Here is a 22,154-nt window from a genome sequence, read left to right on the forward strand (position 1 = left end):
GTACCATAATTTATTCAACCCATCCCTATTGATGAACATTTTGGCTTTTTCCCATCTCCTGCTGTTACAAAAATTGCTAGAGTGAGTAAGCTTGGACATATGGTATTTTATACACGTAAGAATATATCTGTAGGAGAAGTTTGAGAAGTGAAATTCCTGATAAAATTTTTGATGGATAATGCAAAATTGCCCTCTCTCTTGCCCCATTAATTTACCCCCCACCTCCTTAATGGATGAGAATCCCTGTTTCTCCTGTTCTCACTGAGGGCTCACTTAATATTGTAGCACCCAGTGCTGGGTGCTACAATATTAAGTGAGCTAATTAAGTGAGCTAATTGCATGATCAAGTGCTAGTTATAAAGGAGACTATCCCCTCTCTTGAGAACTTCTAGTCTTATTGGGAGAAGCTAACTAAGTGAGCTAATTGCATAGTCAGGTGCTGGTTATAAAGGAGACCATCCCCCTTCTTGAGAACTTCTAGTCTTACTGGGAGAGATGAGTCACAGCAGACCATTGGTAAACCTTTATTTAATGAATAAACCAATCAGGCCATTACCTTGTGGGTTTTTTTGTTTTTTTTGTTTTTTGAGGAAGATCAGCCCTGAGCTAACATCCATGCTAATCCTCCTCTTTTTGCTGAGGAAGACCGGCTCTGAGCTAACATCTATTGCCAATCCTCCTCCTTTTTTTTCCCCAAAGCCCCAGGAGATAGTTATATGTCATAGTTGCACATCCTTCTAGTTGCTGTATGTGGGACGCGGCCTCAGCATGGCCGGAGAAGTGGGGCATCGGTGTGCGCCCAGGATCCGAACCCGGGCCACCAGTAGCGGAGCACGCACGCTTAACCGCTAAGCCACGGGGCCGGCCCTACCTTGTGTTTTGAAGAAGACAATACAGATGACAGAGTAGGCTCATCAAGCCCCCCACCATGTGACCATCTTAGGTTTTGTGTTTTGTGAAAACAAAAACAAAAACAAAAACCCACCAGGAAGCCCTTGTTTACAATCACTGAGTCTCCCCAGCAGGCCCTCATACTGTGGCACCACAAGATTGAGAACAATCCAAGTGCTTCTTAATCCAGGTCGAGTCCTCACCATCCTCAGAGGAGGGTTGAAAGACCCACAGTTGCAGCAAGAGGCTAAGAAATTTTCTATTTCTAGTGAAAGAACAGGGCTAAGTCTTCAGATCTGGACCATTTGCTAAAATTGAGGTTTGGCAAGTGGCCAGTAAATAACACTTGCATTTTAGTCCTTGAATATTTCATATATATGTTTATATAATTATATTTATTATTATTATATAATATATTATGCATATTATTTATTCATTTTCAAATCAGGTCCTGCTTTGTATCTGAGTGATGTAAAAGTGCAGGCTCTAGGGCCGCCCCGTGGCATAGCAGTTAAGTGCGTGTGCTCCACTGCTGGTGGCCCGGGTTCAGATCCCGGGCACACACCCATGCACTGCTTGTCAGGCCACGCTGTGGTGGCATCCCATATAAAGTAGAGGAAGATGGACACGGATGTTAGCCCAGGGCCAGTCGTCCTCAGCAAAAAGAGGAGGATTGGCAGATGTTAGCTCAGGGCTAATCTTCATCACACACACACAAAAAAAGTGCAGGCTCTAACCTGGATGCTTCTCCTGCTTACTAATCAATCGATGCCCAGACTGCTTTTCATTTAATCCCCATTCATTCAGGTGCAAATATTTATTGAATTCCTACTATGCACCTGGCATCTATTAGATAAAGATGAGCAACACATGGGGCCTGGCCCGGTGGCACAGTGGTTAAGTTCACGCACTCCACTTCAATGGCTGGGGTTCATGGGTTCAGATCCCGGGTGTGGAGCTACACACTGCTCGTCAAGCCATGCTGTGGTGGCATCCCACATGCAAAGCAGAGGAAGATTGACACAGATGTTAGCTCAGGGACAATCTTCCTCACCAAAAAAAAAAGAACGAGATGAGCAACGCATACAAGTAGGCTGCTTCAAGCGACTTCAAAGAGGAGGAAATCTAAATAGCTAGGCCTAACTATCAGCATGAGGACAATGCTTCCCCCATCTGGGAGTGTGCTGTGGGTTTCAGTTGTCTGTGGGAGGAAACGACGCTGCCTTTGGTCTGGCACTCATTTCTGTGTGAGCTAAGATTTGTTCCTATTTATAATTCTCCAAGAAAGCGTAGGGCGATGTTAGAAGAAAGGAGTGACCTTAAAACTATTATGTGTAAATTAAAATATTCCAAAGTCTAAGGGCTACCATCTGTGTTTATTAATAGATGGAGAATTATTTGACCTCAGCATGACAGGAATTTTTCAATCAGTTGGGAGAGACTCTCCCAAGGAGATTTGACCTACACTCTGAAGATCAAGTAAAAATATGATGATAGCTGGAGATTCTTAAGAGCAAGATAGAAACAGATGTTAGCTTATTCTTCGTCCTCATTCCTTACTGCTCCTTAAAGAAAGTGTGGATTTTCTTTTTTTTTTTTAAAAGATTTTATTTATTTATTTTTTCCTCCCAAAGCCCCAGTAGATTGTTGTATGTCATAGCTGCACATCCTTCTAGTTGCTGTATGTGGGACGCGGCCTCAGCGTGGCCAGAGAAGCGGTGCGTCAGTGCGCGCCCGGGATCTGAACCCAGGCCGCCAGCAGCGGAGCGAGCGCACTTAACCGCTAAGCCACGGGGCCGGCCTGAAAGTGTGGATTTTCATCACTGAGTCAAAACTGCCCCTGGAAGCAGCTGGCCATTCAGTCTTTAAAAACCTGTCTCACTTCCTTGCCAGAGTTTTCTGAGAGTGTATGGATGCAGTGGTTGTGTCAAGTTTCCAGAATCATCGCAATGCAAACCAACTTAACCACAAATGGATACTGAAGAGCAGGATAAAGTAATTATTATAATACAGGATGGTTTGAAGAGAGGGAAATTTGGTGTGGTGAATTATAAATAAAAGCCATTATTTCTAGTCCAAGGATTGGGCCAGAAGTTAAAAACAAAAACAAATAAGCAAAGAAAAAAAAACCTCTTTGTTAAACAAAGTCCCTCAGCTGGTTATTGGGAGAAGTCACTTTGCTTCTCTTTCTATAGTCCCCAAAAGGGGTAAATTATGTCCTGCTTGGTGGGATTGTACTAAGGACAGCCATCACCTATTTATTTCTTGCTCCTTACCAGGCATCACCTGGATGACATTTACTCTTCATAGCAATCCCCACCCACCTTGAGATAATTATTATTGCTATTACTATCATCCTAGATACAAACAGAGGCACAGAGAGATGAAGTAACTTGCTCAAGCACACAGAGATAATAAAGGGCATAGGCAGGGATGGCTACATAATTTGCAGGGCCCAGTGCAAAATGAAAATGTGGGGTCCTGGCTGGGGGCAGGGAAGTCAAATCCCCTTCCCACAGTGAATGGGCGTCCCCCAAGGGATTGGAGCCTCTGCACCTGGCCACATTGGATATTTGCACAGGGGTGGACAAGAGGCCTTGGCTAGTTGCCATGGCGCTGCCAGCCTAGGGTAGGGATGGCTGCCTACCCTACCCAGAGACACAGGAAGGGGTTGGGGGGCTGTGCCTGACTCTGATCATCTCCTAGTCAGTGCCCAGGCACCCATGTGGGCAAAGGGTGGATGGCGATGGCAGAATATGAGACTTGCCCTCACCCCTTCCCAGCAATGAGGTACAGTTGCTGCCCCGACAGAGGCTGGCCGCAGTCCTGGGATTTGCTGGGGAGGGCCAGGGTGCCAGGGGACTGGGCACCTGAGAGGAGGTGGGGAGAGGATGGGAGGTGAGACTGGCAGGAGCTGAGGCTCCAAGACCCCTGGGCTTGCTCCATCAGCCCCTCAAACTTCACTTAAAAAACACAAATTCAAAGATAAAATGATTAAGATTTTCAAGGCTGCAACAGCAGAGCATTAAACCCCAAGCCCTTCTCAGTACGGGCCCTCCGTGACTGCTCTAGCTGCATGCCTGAGAAGCCAGCCCTGGCCAGAGGTATCCACTCTCATATACTGCCTATGGCGGAAGATCATGGAAATTCAAAGTCCTTTGAAAAGTAAGAAAGTAAAAATTTGCTCAGACTATAAGAATCTGCCCTGCCATTTCACTTTGAGAAGTAAAATTGCTGTTAAATATAAGGTGATATTATTAGTCCCGACAAATAACTTCATTCTTCAACACCTCTGTAAGGAGTGTCTATCTTTCTGAAGCTTGACTTGGCCTTCCCAAACAGAATTGACCACTTTTTCATTGTGCTCCTTCCTAATTTGTATAATTATAATGTTAAGAACTTCAGCTTTGGAATCAGACAAACTTGGGCTGGAATCCCAGCTCTGTGAGTGACTGGCTGTGAGACCTGGGCAAATTCCTTGCATCTGTTTTCTGACGTGAAAACTGGGATTCACTCAGTGGCAGCTCCAGCGCGGCTATGCTAGATAGGCTTAACAATGGCAGTCTAGTTAGAAATGAGGCTACAGGACTTGTCCTGAAGCTGTGGTTGCAAAAGTAAGCACATTTGTTTTCATTTAGATTTTATGTTTATCTGGAGTGACTTCGGGTGGCGGGGCTCATGGAAATGGAGACAGTGAGAGCATTAGTCACTGATGAAGCTAATGCTTAGCACAGTGTCTGACACCGAAAAAATTAACTGCAAATACTTAGTTTTTTCCACTAGATTGAATTTCTTCAGAGCGGAGTCCTGTCTTATTCACCTGCGTCTAACACAATGCTTGACGCCAAATGTTTAAATAATTTAAACAAAGAATTTTAAAAAATTGTCTTTGCAATCTTCACTAAAAGCGAAGGTTTTATCGATAACTTGGGAGAGTGGATAAAAAATCTTTTTAGGGCTTTTGATATTCTGTTAGAAACAAACAAACAACAGTTCGGGAAAATGAAGTCGACAAGGCCTTTTATAAACATTCAAACCTATTGCTAAATCCCTGTTAACACTTGGTTTGTCTCATTTGTATCTCCATTTAATATAATAAACCCGAACGTCATTGTGTGGATTTGTAACTCATACAGCGAGATTGGATACACCACACTTTTGGAAGTTTTATTACAAATCGATAAAGAACGAGAAGAGGAGTGCAGTGAACCACAGGTCACAACTTAGTGACCGCAGGATCACTGGATGACGGCGACATTCTTGCTATCCAATCGCCGGGGAGTCCGGAGAGAACGCTCTCTCGATTGGTTAGAGGAAACATCTGTCCGGGTTCGTTCAAGAGGGGATTTGGCGTGGGGCTCGGCTGGCCGCGCCTTCTGGCCAATCAGAGAATGCATGGGGGCGGGCTTTGCGGCAGGAGGGTGGTGTGGAGCCTATCTCCGAGGGCGAGTCTCCGCCGCTCAGACACGCCTGTCGAGAACGGAGGGGGCGTGGCCTCCAGACGCCGGCTCCCGGCTCTCTCGGCCGCTGCGCGTAGTGGGCGTGGCCACGGGGCGGGGCGAACGGTGTCAGCGACGGAGCCGGATGCGGGCGGCGCCGTGGCCGCCGCGGCCCTGGGGATGGGCGGAGCCCCAGCCGCTAGTGCTGGTGGCCGCCGCTGCTGCCGGAGCCCGAGTGGCCCCCTCTGCTCCCGCGCGTCGCTGCTTCCCAGAGCGGCGGTATGCTGGGGAAAGGGGTAGTGGGCGGTGGCGGCGGCACCAAGGCGCCCAAGCCCTCCTTCGTGTCGTACGTACGCCCCGAGGTGAGCGGGCCGGGCGTCGGGCTGGAGCGGCCGGGGCGAGGGGCGCCGGTTGCCCCTTCCCCGCCGCGGGGAGGGCCGCGAGCTCTTCCTGGCCGTGTGCAGGAGGGGAGCCGGGCCGGGTGGGGCCCGTAGGGGCGCTCTGGGCCTCCCCGCGGGCCGGGGTGGGGACCCCCGGGCGGGCAGGCAGGTGCTGGAGCGCAGGGCCCGGCTCGCTGGCGACCAGGTGAGGGGGCCCGAGCCGGGAAGGTGCCGCGGCCGGGGACGCCGCTGACCACGTTGGAGTGAAGCTGGGGTTCTGGGCACCGCGGGAGGGGAAGGGCTGGGGGGTCCGGACCCCCATGGGGGCCTGCCCAGAGCCCGCCGCCCGGGTGGGTCTGCCCTGCCCCTGGAGTTTCTCAGCGAGTCTTCAGAGCTCGCCGGTCTCGGCTGCCTGCTTCTAAGAGTGCTGTTCGATGCCGCTGGCGGGGTACCGCGCAGCGCCGCCCGCCGCCCATCGGCTCTGCAGGGAGAAACTGTGGGTCGGGCCCAGCCTCAGCCAGCCTCTACCTCTCCCTTGTGAATTCCCCTCTGTCGCTTCTTCCCCCTTTCATTTCAGCCCCTCACCATCACCCTTTCCACCGCCTCTTCCTTTCCTCTCGGAGTTTTACTGTCAGGTTCATTCATTCATTCAGAAAATATTTTTTGAGCTCCTACTCTGTGCCAGGCACTGTTGTAAACGCTTGGGATATACATCAGTGAACAAAGATCCCTGCTCTCCTGGAACTTATTTGAGGGAGAAAGGAGTGAATAATAGATGAAATAGATGTAAGTAAGTTACATGGTGTACTAGGTGATGAGTATCGTGGGAAAAGAAAAGGCACCTTTTTCCTCCTTGCAACGGTGGTTTGAGCCAAGACTTGAAGGATGCTTGGGATCTGAGGGAAGAGTCTGGAGTGTTGGAGGAGCATCAAGGAAGCCAGCCCTGCAGAAGCTGCTCACGGGGTGAGGGGAGAGGTTCCAACCTGTAGGTCATGCTGAGGGCTTCTTGAGCGATAGCTCCCAATCCAAATGCCTAATTAGAGTGTTCTCATTTCCGATTCCTGAAGGTTTTTTCTGCTCCTCTCTCCAGTGCTTTAATCAGCAACGTGCAGAAGCACTACCAAACTCGTTGTTTTAGGGTGTCTTCCCATCTGGGTAAAGCACCAGCAAATGGGCTGTGGATGAAAGGTCTTGATCAGGGACTGCTTCTGTAAGCCACCTGAAGGCTTTGCACATGTATTTTCAAATTCAAAATGTGTGTGTTTTCTCCACTGCAGACTACTCTTGAAATGGGTCTTAATTTTAAAATAAAAACTGCTTACTCTGTAAATGCTTGATAAGGAGTCAGGGTCATCTTGAATTTTCAGCAGACTTCCCTTATAGTATTACGGGTAAGTAATGTGGTCCGTTTCTCTTTGTATTTTTTTTTATTGAGCCCTGGTTGAAGTACAACTGAACTTTAAACTTTTCAGTGTGATTAAACTACAAGTGGAAAGTCCTCTGAAATGTGGCCAGAGTTCAAGAATGTTCAAATTTTTCATCCACCAAGTGCACATGTTGTAATTAGACATGTTTTCTCTCTTTGCCCACAGCTCCTGATATATTTCCTTTGAGGGATAATTAGGGAAGGGGAGTGGTTCAGCCCCAGAATAAGCTCGAAATGGTCAGATTTTTCAGATCCTTATAGTTGGCAGTTTTGTTTGCTTGCAATAAAATAATGCTGTGTAGACACTATGCTTCTTTGTTGTAATCTGTCTCTAAAAATATTTTGTAAGAGGATAAGACTCTGACCTGAATTGTGAATGGTTTTTAAAAGATAAGGGACCAAGGGGGTGAGAAAGTCTGTTTTTAAATATATAGCTTTTGCTAGTGATCACGTTATTGGAAACGCATGTGAGCAGCTTTGAGGCGTAGCTTCTGTGCATCTGAGAGCACTGGGTCTGGTAAACTTCTGGGCTCATTCAGGAGGAGTCCCTCAGAACACTTTTCTGAAGACTGTCATTCTATTCCTATCCCTCATATTGTCTTTTTTTATATATAATTTCTGCAATTACTTTCTCTTTCTAATTGATTTTATTTATTTTCCCTCCAAAGCCCCAGTAGATAGTTCTATGTCACAGCTGCACATCCTTCTAGTTGCTGTATGTGGGACGCGGCCTCAGCGTGGCCGGAGAAGCGGTGCCTCCCTGCGCGCCCGGGATCCGAACCCGGGCCACCAGCAGCGGAGCGCACGCACTTAACTGCTAAGCCACCGGGCCGGGGCCAGCCCCCACATATTGTCTTCATCTTTACTGCCTGTGCTGTATGTCTTCCTATCACTTTTTTGTAGGCGCTTTTCTCTTGTTAACTGGGAAGTTGCAGGCGTCGACCTTTTTCCTCGTAGATCACTGAGCTGCCAGAACAACCTTCACGCCTTACGGTGCAATGTGCCTTACGGTACTTGTGCCTGCTGATGATCTTGTTCTTGGCTGATCAGATCTTGGCAGGTTCAACAGCAGCTGCCTTCAATATGCCAAAGAGTCTATCAAGAGTCAGCACTTTGTATTAAAAACAGCAGCGCTTAACTGGATAAAGTATTTAAAAATGATGCTTTTCAACATAATGGCTTATTTTCCTTCTTGCGATCAGAAGCAACTGGCATTGGACAGCCTAAAAGGAGGGGTACTAGTTAACTCCACCTTTTAAAATTGGATCTCTGCCAGAGTAACTTAAGGCTCTTCTGTCATTGATTCTCCTAAATCAGTGAATGTGAAAGTTAAAATCCTGAACTGTAATTTAGGACTTTGGGTTATATTTTGTGAACTCTGCCCAGGGGGTTACAAATCGGTAAAGCTAGTAAGTGGGAAGCTGATGGCTCTGGAAGTTGAGGTAAACAGGAGGGAGAGATCTGGGCCTATCTTGGTACCACCTGATGGTACCTTAGCACCTCCACCCCGGCTTAGTCCCTAGCACAAGGTGCAAAGGGTGTCACACCTCCGTGCAGGGGAACCCCTGGGTGCTGAGCTCCTCGTCAGGGAGGCATTTGGTTACAGTTTGGGTGCCAGATCCATTTTTTGTATTAAATAAAGCACCTGTTTGAATTATCATTGTTTCAGAAGCCATTAAGTGTTCATTGTAGAAAACTAAGAAAACACAGATATGCAAACAAATTTTTTGAAGAAAAATTATAAGCTTATTAACAACTTGGAGTGTATCCTATTAGATATGTGTGCAGGTGTATGTGTATGTTTTATACCAAAATAGGATTAATATTGCTGATCATATTATTTTGTAATCTGCCTTTTTCACCAGACATGTGTATTGTAAATGTCTTCCCATGTCAATTCTTAATCTATAATGTCGTTCTAAATTAGACCCCTTTTCCTCGAAAAACATACAGTGTGATGGAGAATCGTGTGGTAGCACAAAGATCCAAAGAAAGTAGTGTGATTTTTAAATGATTTTTTAATTAGTCACCTTCTCTGGTGCTGAATATTAATTCTTATACTTCAAGACTGTTAGTTCTCTGCTCAGTTACCTTAAAATTGTAAGCACTGGTTTGGTAGAAATGCTTAGGGTCTGTACCCAGAAGCTAGTAAATAAAGGACCATTAGGTTGTCCTTAGAGAATGTGGTTCTGATTTAATAAGAGCTCCTTCCAGTGTGATAAGGAAGTTGAATAAAAGCTTCAGGGTGCCCATGTGTTGTTCTCCTGAGACCAGGAAAAATCTGCTTTTAGAGGCTGCTGTACTCGTGCCCGTATTTGTTTGGTATTCTAAATATGGTTAAAATGTACTTTTTAGTAGAGTTTAATTAGATCAGTGCTTGACTCAAATGTACTAATAATAGTTATCAATTACGTATTTGTGGATTTTTAGATTTGGAAGAGTTGAAAGATGATCTTCTCCACCACTGTGTTCTTCCTCTGTTATACAGACGTGGAAATGAGGCCCCACGAGGTTAAATGTCCTGCCCAGGGCCACAGCAGTATTGCAGAACAGAGTGAAGAAGTGTCTCCTGAGCCCAGCAGTGCCAGTGGCTAAGCCAGGCCTCCAGGAGCTCAGGAGAGGTTTTATGTAGACGAGGGAAGAAAAGGCAAGAAAGATGAAGATTGAGAGGAGTCAAAAAAATCCAGATTTAAGAGCCGATTTTTTTTTCCTTTTCATGTAATCCCTCAGGGAAAAGAATGCATTCGATTGCCTAGTCTTCATTTAAGGCTGTTTCTTTTGGTGGGGAGAGGTGAACCTGTGAGCCTGTGTTCTTCCCAGAGATGTGACTGTGGGTATATATAAAAATGAAAAAACGATTAATTACTGACATTTAGTAGGCATTTCTCCATCCCAGAAACTGCTTGTCTCATTTCATCCTTTCAGCTATCTGATGCAGTGGCTAGTGCTGTTACCTCCCTTTTTTGTGTTTAGATGTGGAAAGTGAGACCCAGGGAAGCTAAGTCCCTGCTCAGGGTCACAGCTGCAAGGGTTGGTGCCAGGATTTAAACTTGGACAGTCTGAGTCCAGGGCCATCCTCTTATCCTTACATTTATGGATGCAGGGACTATTACTAGTGAAACCTGCTGGCAGTCATGATGGGCATTTGCACCCTAGAGTGCTTTCTCATTCACATTCTCCAGTAGTTTCTTTCTTGACTTTTAGGTTATCCGCCAGGTGACTTTGAGTGAATAACAGGCCCCTTGGAGATAGTTAATTCATTCAACAGATATTTACTCAGCACTTGCTAGTACCAAGCACTGTTCTAGATGTTGGGGATACAAAACAGATGGAATGACTGAGATTATTTTTTGGTGGAACACTGCTGTATTGGACTATTATCTTTGATGAGTTTGACGGATCAGTGACAAGGAAAGATTGGCTTATCCTAAATCAGACCTCCTGCCTCAGTTCTAGCAATAAAAAATACCTATAAAAGCAAAATCTAGATCCATTACATTTTTTTTTAAGACTCTATAACTTTTTCTCCATTCCAAAGTAATTTTAATGGCAGAATTTTCTCTTTGAACTTAGAGGTCATTGATAGTGATTTAACAGGCCATTAAAAGACATAAAAGTTCTTCCTAAAATGATTACTTTCTTAGCTGTGGCTTTAGCCTGATGATCTGTCCCAAGCTTCCGCATTTTCTCTCCTGCGTGTGCTTCCTGTGGCGTCTCCCTGGGTCATATCCAACACCACACAACTTCTGCACATGGAGCATCAGAAGATGTCATGAGGCTCTGTCAAGCAGCACTTCCTGCAGCTTGATCAAGCAGCTGAACATGGACAGCCACTGTCTTAGAGCCGGACGCTGTTCTGCACCCTACTTCTGTCTCTGATGTCAGAACTAGGGCTGCTGTCACCATCAGGCTGTGGGGAACCTGCGCTTAGAAATTTAAAGTTCTAAATCCTTCTCTGAACATCCTCAACAGGATGTTTGTTGTTCTTGGATACTGCCACATTAAACCATCCTGTGTGACGGTGTGCTTTAGAAAGAGTTAGATTTTTCAGGGGCCAAATTTTTTTTATCACTGTAAAAGACGTATACTTTATTTATTTATTTTTTGTGTGAGGAAGATCAGCCCTGCGCTAACATCCATGCCAATCCTCCTCTTTTTTTTGCTGAGGAAGACTGGCCCTGAGCTAACATCTGTGCCCATCTTCCTCCACTTTATGTGGAATGCTGCCACAGCTTGGCCTGACAAGCGGTGCATCGTTGCGCGCCCAGGATCCAAACCCGGGCCGCCAGCAGCGGAGCGCGCACACTTAACCGCTAAACCACAGAGCTGGCCCCCAACAGATACTTTATTTTTATGATAAAGACAATGTAATAAAGTTGCAGAGTTTGAAAGTTAGAAAAATAAAGTCACCCTTAATTAACCTTTTATGCTTTAAAAAAGCAATTATTTCCAGGCTTTGTCCGTGTATCTTAAATGGTTGCAGTCGTTATATGTGTAAACATTATAAGCTGCATGTGGTTGTCATGTTTGAAGATGGTACTGCTGATCCCTGTCCGTAGAGCGTATACTTTGAGTTGTTTTCCCAACAGGGAACCACCCTGTTTCTCATCAAGTTATGCTTGTGACTTCTGATGTGCTTTTTTGAGACAAGGAGAACAGTAGGTTTGCAGTTTAATGAAGCATTTAAAACAAACCTCTTGAGATAGCTTGGGAGGTAGGATTGAACTGGAATCATTCTTGTAACCTCTAATCTTCTGTTGCTTTGGGAGGAGGCAGAGGGGAGGTAAAAATGGAGAGGGACTCGAGGAGGGAGTGAAGCTGTCTGAGAGCAGAAGGAGCCCAGGGCCTCACCCTTCCTTTAGTCCCCTGTCCCCTCTGCTTACATCCAGTGTTGCAACTCGACTTGAGGGAAGCCAAATGCTTGCCAGTTGCTCTCCCTCTAGCTGTGAGTAAGGCCAGTCCTTTAAGCGTTGATTGTAGTTCTACCTGAAAAATGGGAATAATAATAATTATGCCCATCTTATCTGTTAGGTATATGTGAACATTTTTGAATGTTAAACGTGATTATGCACCTAAAGTGCTTAGCAGAATACTTGGCACATAGTTAGCTTTTCAGTAGATGTGGGCTATCGTTATTATTATTCAGAAGTTGTTGGTCAGAGCCACTTGGATGGTTTCCGAAAATGTTTAGTCATTAATCTTAGGATACAGCAATCTTTCCCAGCTAAGGTATTAATGAAAGTGGAGTATTTAGTTGTTGTGGTTGTTGCCATGGGATCATACCAGGAAAGTTCACTGTGTTGTAACTCTTTCTTAGAGTATTTTTCACCATCTCTGAAAGTTTCTTTTCCTCTTTTCTTTGTTCCTTTATATATTGAGAATGATTTGATTATATGTAAAATTCCAACCTAATGAGAACACTTAGTAGTTGACTTTTTTCTTTGCTAACATTTTCACCTTTGACATTTTGCTAGTTTGATTCTGTGAACTTATTTTTCCTCTTCCGTCATTTCTAACAAGTTTCTATATCAAAGGCCAAATTTTGTCCATTTATCACATCTGTTGAATGGTTTACTTAAGATATGAGTAAGTAAAATCAAATTACCTCTGGGAGTAGTAACTCTGTTTATGTGTTTCAAAGGCAGTGGCAAGACCATGCTGTTTTGATCTTATATGTAAATGATTTTTCCTCCTGTGCCCCTGTCCTTCATCATTCCTTCTAGACCTGGCTAGTGGGCCTTGCGGAGTTGGCATTTAAGCCTTCAGTTGTTTGCTTTTGGGGAAGGAAGGGCCTTCGGCCGCAAGAAAAAGCGAGGCTTGTGTATGGAAGTCCTGGCCACAGTGGTGAGATATTTTGAAGTCTACCTTTCCCTTGTAACATATTGTCACCCCCTGTTTCAGACAATGGTCCTGAGCTGCTAAATTTTTTGTTTTTGTTTTTCCTAAGAGAGTTTTAAAATTCCTGAGAATACCTTGAGGAGAGTGAGCCCAGGTTTTTGAATCAAAAATCTCACTATGAGGTGCTCAATAAAAACTTGTTGAATGAAAGAAAAAACAATCTCACTGTTCCCACCATTTCTCCAGACATAAAATTGAATTCTTGTTTTGCTTTAATTCCTGAGATGTGTGGCTTCAGCTCTCTGAGACTTCTGTTCCTCACCTGTAACATTGGATAACCATCTTCTCTGCAGGCTTTTTCAAGCATGGGAAGAAATACCATGTATTCCCAGCCCAGGATCTGACACATGGCAGATACTCAGCAACTGGTAGATGCTGTTATTATTAAAAATAACTTGAACTGGAAGAATTATTGTGTACTACCATTTGCCAAGCACTGTGTTAGAATTAGGAATACAAAGAAATAGTCTGTGCACTCAGGAGGTTCACATTCTGTTGGGGAGATGGCAATTCAACAGATGGCTCTAACACACGGAGGTAGGTGCTGTCTGTTTACGTGGGAAGAGTGCACAGAACGCGCTCGGAGCACAGAAGAGGGCCCGCTGCAGAACCTGCTGCAGGATGTGGCCTCATTTGAAGGCTGTGTAGGACTCGGAAAGGGCAGCGTTCAAGTGGACTCTGGTGTGGGAAGACGGATGATGTAGCAGGCAGGCAAGAGGGACAGCTCGAAAGGCTCATTGGCGTGTTGGGACCGGGTGGCCAGGGTATCTGTCCTTGTCCCTTATATAAGGCACGTGTGTGGGGGTGTGCAAATGAGAGAGAAATCCTGAAGAATAGAATCAAGGGGCACCACTAGGACATGCAGGACTGTTTCCTCCTTTCTGTAACATGCTGCTTTACCATTAGGTCACTCTGGCCCTTCATGAGCCTATAGGCACCTTCTCATTTGCCCCTGGTTCCTCTTGCTCTAAGACCATGGAAAAACTTCTCCAAGGTTTTAGCTCCTCACCAGGTATTCAGCTGACCTAGTATTTATGTAGCAGTTCTGGAGGAGGAGGGGCTGGAGGAGGCACAGGAGGCAATGCCATGTGATTCTGCAGCTGCTGTTCGTCACATCGGTTCGCTTAAGTTAAAAGTCTCTGACAGCCCCATAACTGCCACCTGCCACCTTTCTTCTAGCACTTGTACACGTTCCAGTGCTGCCCTCTTTACTGTCAATGTAATGTGGTGGTTAAGAGCATGGCTTTGGAATTAGAGCTCTGCTACTTGCTGCATGGATTTGAGCTGAGCATTTAACTTCTCTGAGCCTCAGTTTCCTGATCTGTGAAATGGGAATAAAAATAATAGTATCTAGCCCATAAGGTTGTTGTTATTCTTAAGTGAGGCAATCCATGGAAAGCTGTTAACACAATACCTTGCATGTAGTAAACACTTATTATATGTTAATTGCTGTAAGTCACTGTTACTCTTCACCACTCCAGAAGCTGCAGCGGTCTGTGTGTGTGTGCGCGCAGGACTTGACCTACATTCCCTTCCATCATTGTTCTTCCCTTGCACTCTCAGAGGCTTGTGTCTGGAGCCAGGAAGCTGTCCTTCTTGTAGAACCGTGCCATCCCCACAATGGGCACCTTTTCCGTCTACCAGCAGGGCCTCCCTCTGGCATAGTTTTCTTTTTCAGTGAGTTGTTTCATGGATTCCCCTTCTGTCCTCCTCTAGCAGTATCTTCCCTTGTCTCAAAGGCTTCTAGGAGGACTGGGGGTTTGGGCAGTGGTTTATGTCCTGGGCCTATACCTCCAATTCCGCTTGGAGTCCCTCTTTTTTTTTTTCCCCTGGGAAAGATTCGCCCTGAGCTGACATCTGTTGCCAATCTTCCTCTTTTCTTTTTTCCCCCTCCTCAAAGCCCCGGTGCATAGTTGTATATTATAGTTGTAAGTCCTTCTACTTCTTTTATGTGAGCTGCTGCCACAGCATGGCTACTGACAGACGATTGGTATGGTTCTGAACTCGGGAACCGAACCTGGGCCTTGGAAGCAGTGAGTGTGGGGGTGTGCAAGTGAGAGGGAAAGCCTGAAGAATAGAATCAAGGAGCACCACTAGGACGTGAAGGATTCTTTCCTCTTTTCTGTGACATACTGCACCACCTTTAACCACTAGGCCATCAGGGCTGGCTCTTGGCGTCCCTGTTTTAAGTCAGCCTTCCAAGCTGCTGCCAGCAACCCCTATTTCCCCAGTCACCTGTACTCCAAACCAGTCGGAGTCCCCAGGGTGCCCTTTGGGGGAGCCTCTGAGCTGCTCGGTCTTCATTTCCCTTGTCACCCTCCCTGTCTAGCATCTCCTTTCGTGCCTGGGACCACTGACCACAACTGCCTAACTGGTCTCTCCACCTACCACTGTTCCCTTCTGCACCACACCAAGGCAGCCTGCACACCACAGCCAGGCTCCGGGATGCAGCCTTCAGGTGTCATTTTCCTATTTAAGAGTCCTCCACTCCCCCTGCCCCTTCCACTGGTCCAAATCTTTTCTTTATTTTTTTTAATTGAAGTAAAACTGACATACAATATCCTGTTAGTTTCAAATGTACATCATAGTGATTTGGTATTTATATACATTATGAAATGATCACCATGATAAGTCTTGTTATCATTTGTCATCATACAGATATATTATTGACTATATTCTCTATGCTGTATATTACATCCCCATGACTTATTTATTTTATAACTGGGATTTTGTACCTCTTAATCCCCTTCACCTATTTTGCCCACCCCCGACCCCTCCCCTCTCTGGTAACCACCAGTTTGTTTCCTGCATCTGTGTGTGTGTTTCTGTTTCGGTTTGTTTGTTTGTTTGTTTGTTTAGATTCCACATATAAGTGAAATCATACGGTATCTTTCTCCGTCTGACTTATTTAACATAATACCCTCTAGGTCCATTCATGTTGTTGCAAATGGCAAAATTTCATTCTTTTTTATGGCTAATATTTCTGTTTTATATATATGCACCACATCTCCTTATCCATTCATCTATCAGTGGGCACTTGGGTTGCTTCCATATCTTGGCTATTGTAAATAATGCCACTGTGAACATAGAGGTGTATATATCTCTTTGGATTTGGGTTTTTGTTTTCTTCGGATAAATACCCAGAAGTGGAATTGCTGGGTCATCTGGTAGTTCTATTTTTTTTTTTTTTTTTGCTGGGAAAGATTTGCCCTGAACTAACATCTGTTGCTAATCTTCCTTTTTTTTTTTTTTTCCTCCCAAAGCCCTAGTACATAGTTGTACATTCTAGTTGTAGGTCTTTCTAGTTCTTCTATGTGAGCCGCTGCCACAGCATGGCTACTGACAGATGAGTGTTGTGGTTCCATGACCTGGAACTGAACCCAGGCCGACGAAGCAGTGAGAGCGCTGAACCTTAACCACTAGGCCATCAGGGCTGGCTCTGGTAGTTCTATTTTTAATTTTTTGAGGAACCTCCATACTCTTTTCCATAGTGGCTGTACCAATTTAGATTCCCACCAACAATGTACGAGGGTTCCCTTTTCTCCACACCCTCGCCAACACTTGTTTTTTGTCTTTTTGATAATAGCCATTCTGATAGGTGTGAGGTGGTATCTCATTGTGGTTTTGATTTGCATTTCCTTGATGATTAGTGATTTGGAGGATCTTTTCATGTGCGTGTTGCCCATCTGTGTGTCTTCTTTGGAAAAATATCTATTCCAGTCCTCTGCCTATTTTTTACTTGGGTTGTTTGGTTTTTTTGATATCAAGTTGTATAAGATCTTTATATATTTTGGATATTAACCCCTTATTGGATGTATAATTTGCAAATACCTTCTCCCTTTTTGTTCTCTTGATGGTTTCCTTTGCTGTGCAGAAGCTTTTTTGTTGGATGTAATCCCATTTGTTTATTTTTGCTTTTGTTGCCCTTGCCTGAGGAGAATGGTCTAAAAAAATATTGCTAAAATTGATGTCAAAGAGCCGACTGCCTGTGTTTTCTTCTAGGAATTTTATGATTTCAGGTCTTACGTTCAAATCCTTAATCCATTTTCATTTTATTTTTGTATATGGTGTAAGATAGTGGTCCAGTTTCCTTCTTTTGCATGTAGCTGTCCAGTTTGCCCAACACCATTTATTGAAAAGACTGTATTTCTCCATTGAATATTCTTGCTTCCTTTGTTGTAGATTAATTGACTGTATATGCATGGGTGTCTTTCTGGGCTCTCTATTCCATTGATCTAGGTGTCTGTTTTTGTGCCAGTACCATACTGTTTTGATTACTCATAGCTTTGTAGTATAATTTGGAATCAGGGAGCATGATACTTCCAGCTTTGCCTTCTTTCTCAAGATTGCTTTGTCTATTTGGGGTCTTTTGTGGTTCCATACAAATTTTAGGATTCTTTGTTATAGTTCGTTGAGAAATGTCATTGGTATTTTGATGGGGATTAAATTCAATCTGTAGATTAATTTGAGTAGTATGGACATTTTAACAATGTTAATTCTTCCAATCCATGAGCATGGTATATATCTTTCTATTTATTTGTGTCATCTTCAGTTTCTTTCATCAGTGTCTTATAGTTTTCAGAGTACAGGTCTCTCACCTCCTTGGTTAAATTTATTCCTAGGTATTTTATTCTTTTTGATGCAATTGTAAATGAGATTGTTTTCTTAGTTTCTCTTTCTGATAGCTCGTTATTAGTGTATAGAAACGCAACTGATTTCTGTATAATTAATTTTACATCCTGCAACTACTGAATTCATTTATTAGTTCTGATAGTGTTTTGGTGGGGTCTTTAGGGTTTTCTGTGTATAGTATCATGTCATCAGCAAATAGTGACAATTTTATTTCTTCCAGTTTTGATGCTTTTTATTTATTTTTCTTGCCCAATTGCTGTGGTTAGGACTTTCAATATTATGTTGAATAAAAGTGGTGTGAGTGGGCATCCCTGTCTTGTTCCTGATCTTAGAGGAAAAGCTTTCAGCTTTTTACCATTGAGTATGTTGGCTGTGGGTTTGTCATATGTGGTCTTTATTATGTTGAGGTACATGCTTTCTATACCCACTTTGTTGAGAGTTTTTATCATAAATCCGTATTGCACTTTGTCTCCACTGGTCCAAATCTTAACTTTCCAGGCTCACCACAGATTCTGTCTCCTGCTGGTTAGTTGAAAGACTGTTAGCTCGGATTTGAAAGGCCCTGGGCACTGGCCGTTTCTTTTCTGTGTGACTTTGTGGGAGTCCTTTTACCTTTTTGGGTCTCATTTCCTGATTTATAGAGTTGGATTAGGTGAGTGTTTTTAAATATGTTTTGCTCAAGGAACTTTTTTTAAACAGCGTGATTCTTTGGGGAACTTTTTCAAAATACACTGTCTCAAGTCCTGCTTTAGAGATTCAGATATGGCCCAGGCGCGGGGAAGGGTGTGTGTGGAGAGGGGCACCTGCAGTGGGAATCTGCTTTTTTTTCAGGTAACTATGATCTCTTCCCCCATCCCCTGTTGAGAACTGCTATTTCAAATGAAATCATAGAGGAAACCCAAAAATAGAGAAAGAAAAGAAGAGAAAGAGTGGTAGGAATACAGTTTGAAAAGCACCAGACCAGGCAATATCAAAGGCCCTTGCCACTTCAGGCACTTTGCATTCTCAAGTCTTTCCTCATAACCGGCATTCTCTCTTTCTTTTTGTCCGTGATACATGCCGTCTGGATTCTTGGTGATGCATTTGAGCATTTATTCTCAACTCCTTTGTGTATAATTGCTCTATGTCTCTGGGTCTCGTTTCTTTACCAGAACTGTAAGCTCCTTGAAGGCAGGGCTGTATGTAGTACCACCAGTTAGTGTGGCCTGTGGAGCTCAAGGTGGCTTCCAAGAGGGCTGAATAGACTGTGGCCCCCAGCCATCCAGGAGAGGGCCTCAGAGGGTAGCTGGTGGGAGCATTATTCAGAGGTCTTTTTTAGTTCTCCTGCAGAGTGATCTGGGGAGTTGAGGTTGAGAACTAGTGAGGCCTTTAGTGTGATTGCTGACTTTCCACTTGGTCTTTATGCCCCAAGAATCAGCTTTGACATGAGGTGCTTTGCCTTGAAACGTTCCCCTTAGCTGTTACCGTGGCACATAGTTTGTTAAACCAGTGACCAGCATGGGTGTCTGAAGCCTAGTTGTTCCCTGTGATGTGTCTCTGGCTGCCCTTTGCTTCCTCAGGCAGCTCCTTATTCCAGAAAGTGAGCAGACCCTCTTTGTTGGAATCGGGCCTGCTAACTATTTAGTGAGGTTGGGTCTGTGGATTCTGCGGCTTACACTGGTGTTTGGATCTTACCATTCCTTCTCTAGCTTGAGTTTCTTACTAGGGAGAGTTTGATAAAGTGTTTGGATTGTTTAAAAGCCGGACAAGTGATTCTTGTTAAGAAGCATAAGTAATACTTTCACTGCCATTCAATAAATGATGAACTGTCACAACAGTAATGGATTTACTTTGGGTCTTAGTGAGGAGTTACTTTCTTCCTTTAAAAAAAAAATCTGAGGGGGAGTGACGTCAGCATCATGGCGGAGTGAGCTTTCCCGTGAATTCTTCCCCCACAAGATACAACAAAATCAACAGCCACAGACCAACAACGGAATCCCAGACAGTGAAAACCTAGAGCAGAGGGATCCACACTGCCGCACATCTGAGAGCGGAACGTGCTGGGCCCCCGGAGGAAGTGGGGAGAGGTAAGGAGAACTCCGCTCCCTCCCCATCAGATCAGCGATCCCGGTCCGCGCGGCTCCCGGAGAGGGGGGAGGGGCGGCCCTCGGCGGGAAACTGTAGCTCTTCGGGCTCTCTCAGCCAGTGGGAAACTCCCGCACAGAGGGCTCAGAGGAGCCACAGGGCTACCATCAACATCTGAGCACCCCAGAGAGCGGATAAAGAGGGGCAAACGAGAAGCCTCCCACGTCAGGGACCCAGAGGGCAAAAGAGAGAGCTCCCCCCTCCCCGCAACCCGGAGTCTGCAGCTCGACCAGACCTAGCGATCCGAGGCAGACCTGAACAAACTGGACTGGACCCGTGGATCGCAGTGGGGAAAAACAAAACAAAACAAAACAAAACCACGGATCGCAGCAGAAAAACTGGGGCAGAGCACAGGAGGCTTAGACTACACAGCCCTTTACCACCAGACAGTGGCGGCAGGTGGAAATTGCAACCAGAGACTTCCAGGATGAGGAAAATCAAAACCAACACAGGAACCACAATGCAAAAATATATGAAATCACCAGACCAGAAACAAAATGACAAGCACCCAGAAATCAACCCCGAAGACACAGAAATCCATAAACTAAATGACAGAGATTTCAAAATAGCTATCATAAAAACACTCAACGAAATGCGAGACAACATAGACAAACAATTAAATGAGATTAGGAGTTTCTTCACAAAAGAGATTGAAATCATAAAGAAAAACCAATCAGTGCTGATGGAGATGAAGAACACAATGGAGGAGATAAAGGAGAATCTGGAATCTTTAAAGAACAGAGCTGACAATATGGAGGAAAGAATTAGTACTTTAGAGGATAGGAATACAGATATACTCCAGATGGAAGAAGAGAGAGAACTAAGACTAAAAAGAAATGAAGAAAGACTCCGAGAAATATCTGACTCTATTAGAAAATGTAACATAAGAATTATAGGTATTCCTGAGGGAGAGGAGAGGGAAAGAGGAACAGAGAGCCTATTCAAGGAAATAATAGCTGAAAAGTTCCCAAATCTGGGGAAGGAGCAGGAAATACCAGTAAGCGAAGCCAACAGGACGCCTATATATATTAACAGACAAAGGCCTTCACCACGACACCTAGTGGTAAGGCTAGCCAGGGTCAACGACAAAGAAACAATATTAAGGGCAGCTAGACAAAAACAAAAAATAACGTACAAAGGAACTCCCATCAGGCTCTCAGCGGATTTCTCAACAGAAACTTTTCAGGCTAGAAGAGACTGGAATGATATATTCAAAATACTAAAAGACAAAAACTTTCAGCCAAGAATACTCTATCCAGCAAAAATATCCTTCAAATATGATGGAGAAATAGTAACTCTCCCAGATAAACAAAAGCTAAGGGAGTTCATGGCCACGAGACCCCCACTACAAGAAATACTCAAGAAGGCCCTCAGGCCTGAAAAAAAGAAGAGAAAGGGAACACAAAGCTTGGAGTAAGGAGAAAAGTAGGTAGACAAAATCAGAGAAATAGTAGATCTTTACTTGAATAGGTTAGCAACCACTTAAATACTAAACTCAAAGATCAAAGGAAGAAATTCACCAAAAATAAATTTAACCTCATCACTGTAAACACACAGCCACAACACAAGATAGAATAAGGTATAACAAGAGCAACTTAGAAGGGGAAGAGGAAAGGGACTGAATTGACTTAGTATAAGGAAATAGGAGGCTATCAGATAATGGACTATCTCATACAGAAGATTTTTTGCCCAAACCTCAAGGTAACCACTAAACAAATAATCAAATTAAAACCACATATGATAAACAAAGAGAAAACTAGAAGAATCATAAGACAGAACAACCAAACTGAATTGGCAGTCCAAAACAAATGGGACAAGAAACAAAGGAAATGCAAAAGAACCAGAAAATAAGTGACAAAACAGCAACATTCAGCCCTCATATTTCAATAATTACCCTAAATGTAAATGGATTGAACTCTCCAATCAAAAGATACAGAGTGGCCGGATGGATTAAAAAGCAAGACCCAACAATATGCTGCCTTCAGGAAACACATCTTAGCACTAAAGACAAGCACAGGCTCAGAGTGAAAGGATGGAAGACAATACTCCAAGCTAATGGCAAACAAAAGAAAGCAGGTGTTGCCATACTCATATCAGACAAAGTAGACTTCAAGATAAAACAGGTTAAGAAAGACAAAGAAGGGAAATATATAATGATAAAAGGGACACTCCATCAAGAAGACATATCACTTATAAATATATATGCACCCAACATAGGAGCACCAATGTACATAAAACAACTATTAACAAACCTAAAAGGAGAAAACAACAACACAATAATAGTAGGGGATCTTAACACCCCACTTACAGCAATGGATAGATCATCCAGACAAAAAGTTAATAAAGAAATATTAGACTTAAATG

The 22,154-nt window shown here is 44.2% G+C and overlaps 1 protein-coding gene across 2 annotated transcripts in view; it reads left to right on the forward strand.

Moving 5' to 3' along the window:
* Window positions 1-5,520: 5,520 nt before the first annotated feature.
* Window positions 5,521-22,154, forward strand: part of MTMR12 (myotubularin related protein 12) — an 83,910-nt gene continuing 67,276 nt past the window's right edge. The window contains exon 1 of one of the 2 annotated variants that reach the window (XM_058564284.1): window positions 5,521-5,692. In XM_058564284.1, coding sequence (XP_058420267.1) covers window positions 5,612-5,692 — 81 coding nt within the window. In that variant the 5' untranslated portion in view covers window positions 5,521-5,611. The remainder of the gene's footprint in view (window positions 5,693-22,154) is intronic. The other variant, XM_058564285.1, reaches the window with a different exon arrangement.

This window comes from Diceros bicornis, chromosome 20 (genome assembly GCF_020826845.1).
Source record: "Diceros bicornis minor isolate mBicDic1 chromosome 20, mDicBic1.mat.cur, whole genome shotgun sequence".
Taxonomy (NCBI): Eukaryota; Metazoa; Chordata; class Mammalia; order Perissodactyla; family Rhinocerotidae; genus Diceros; species Diceros bicornis.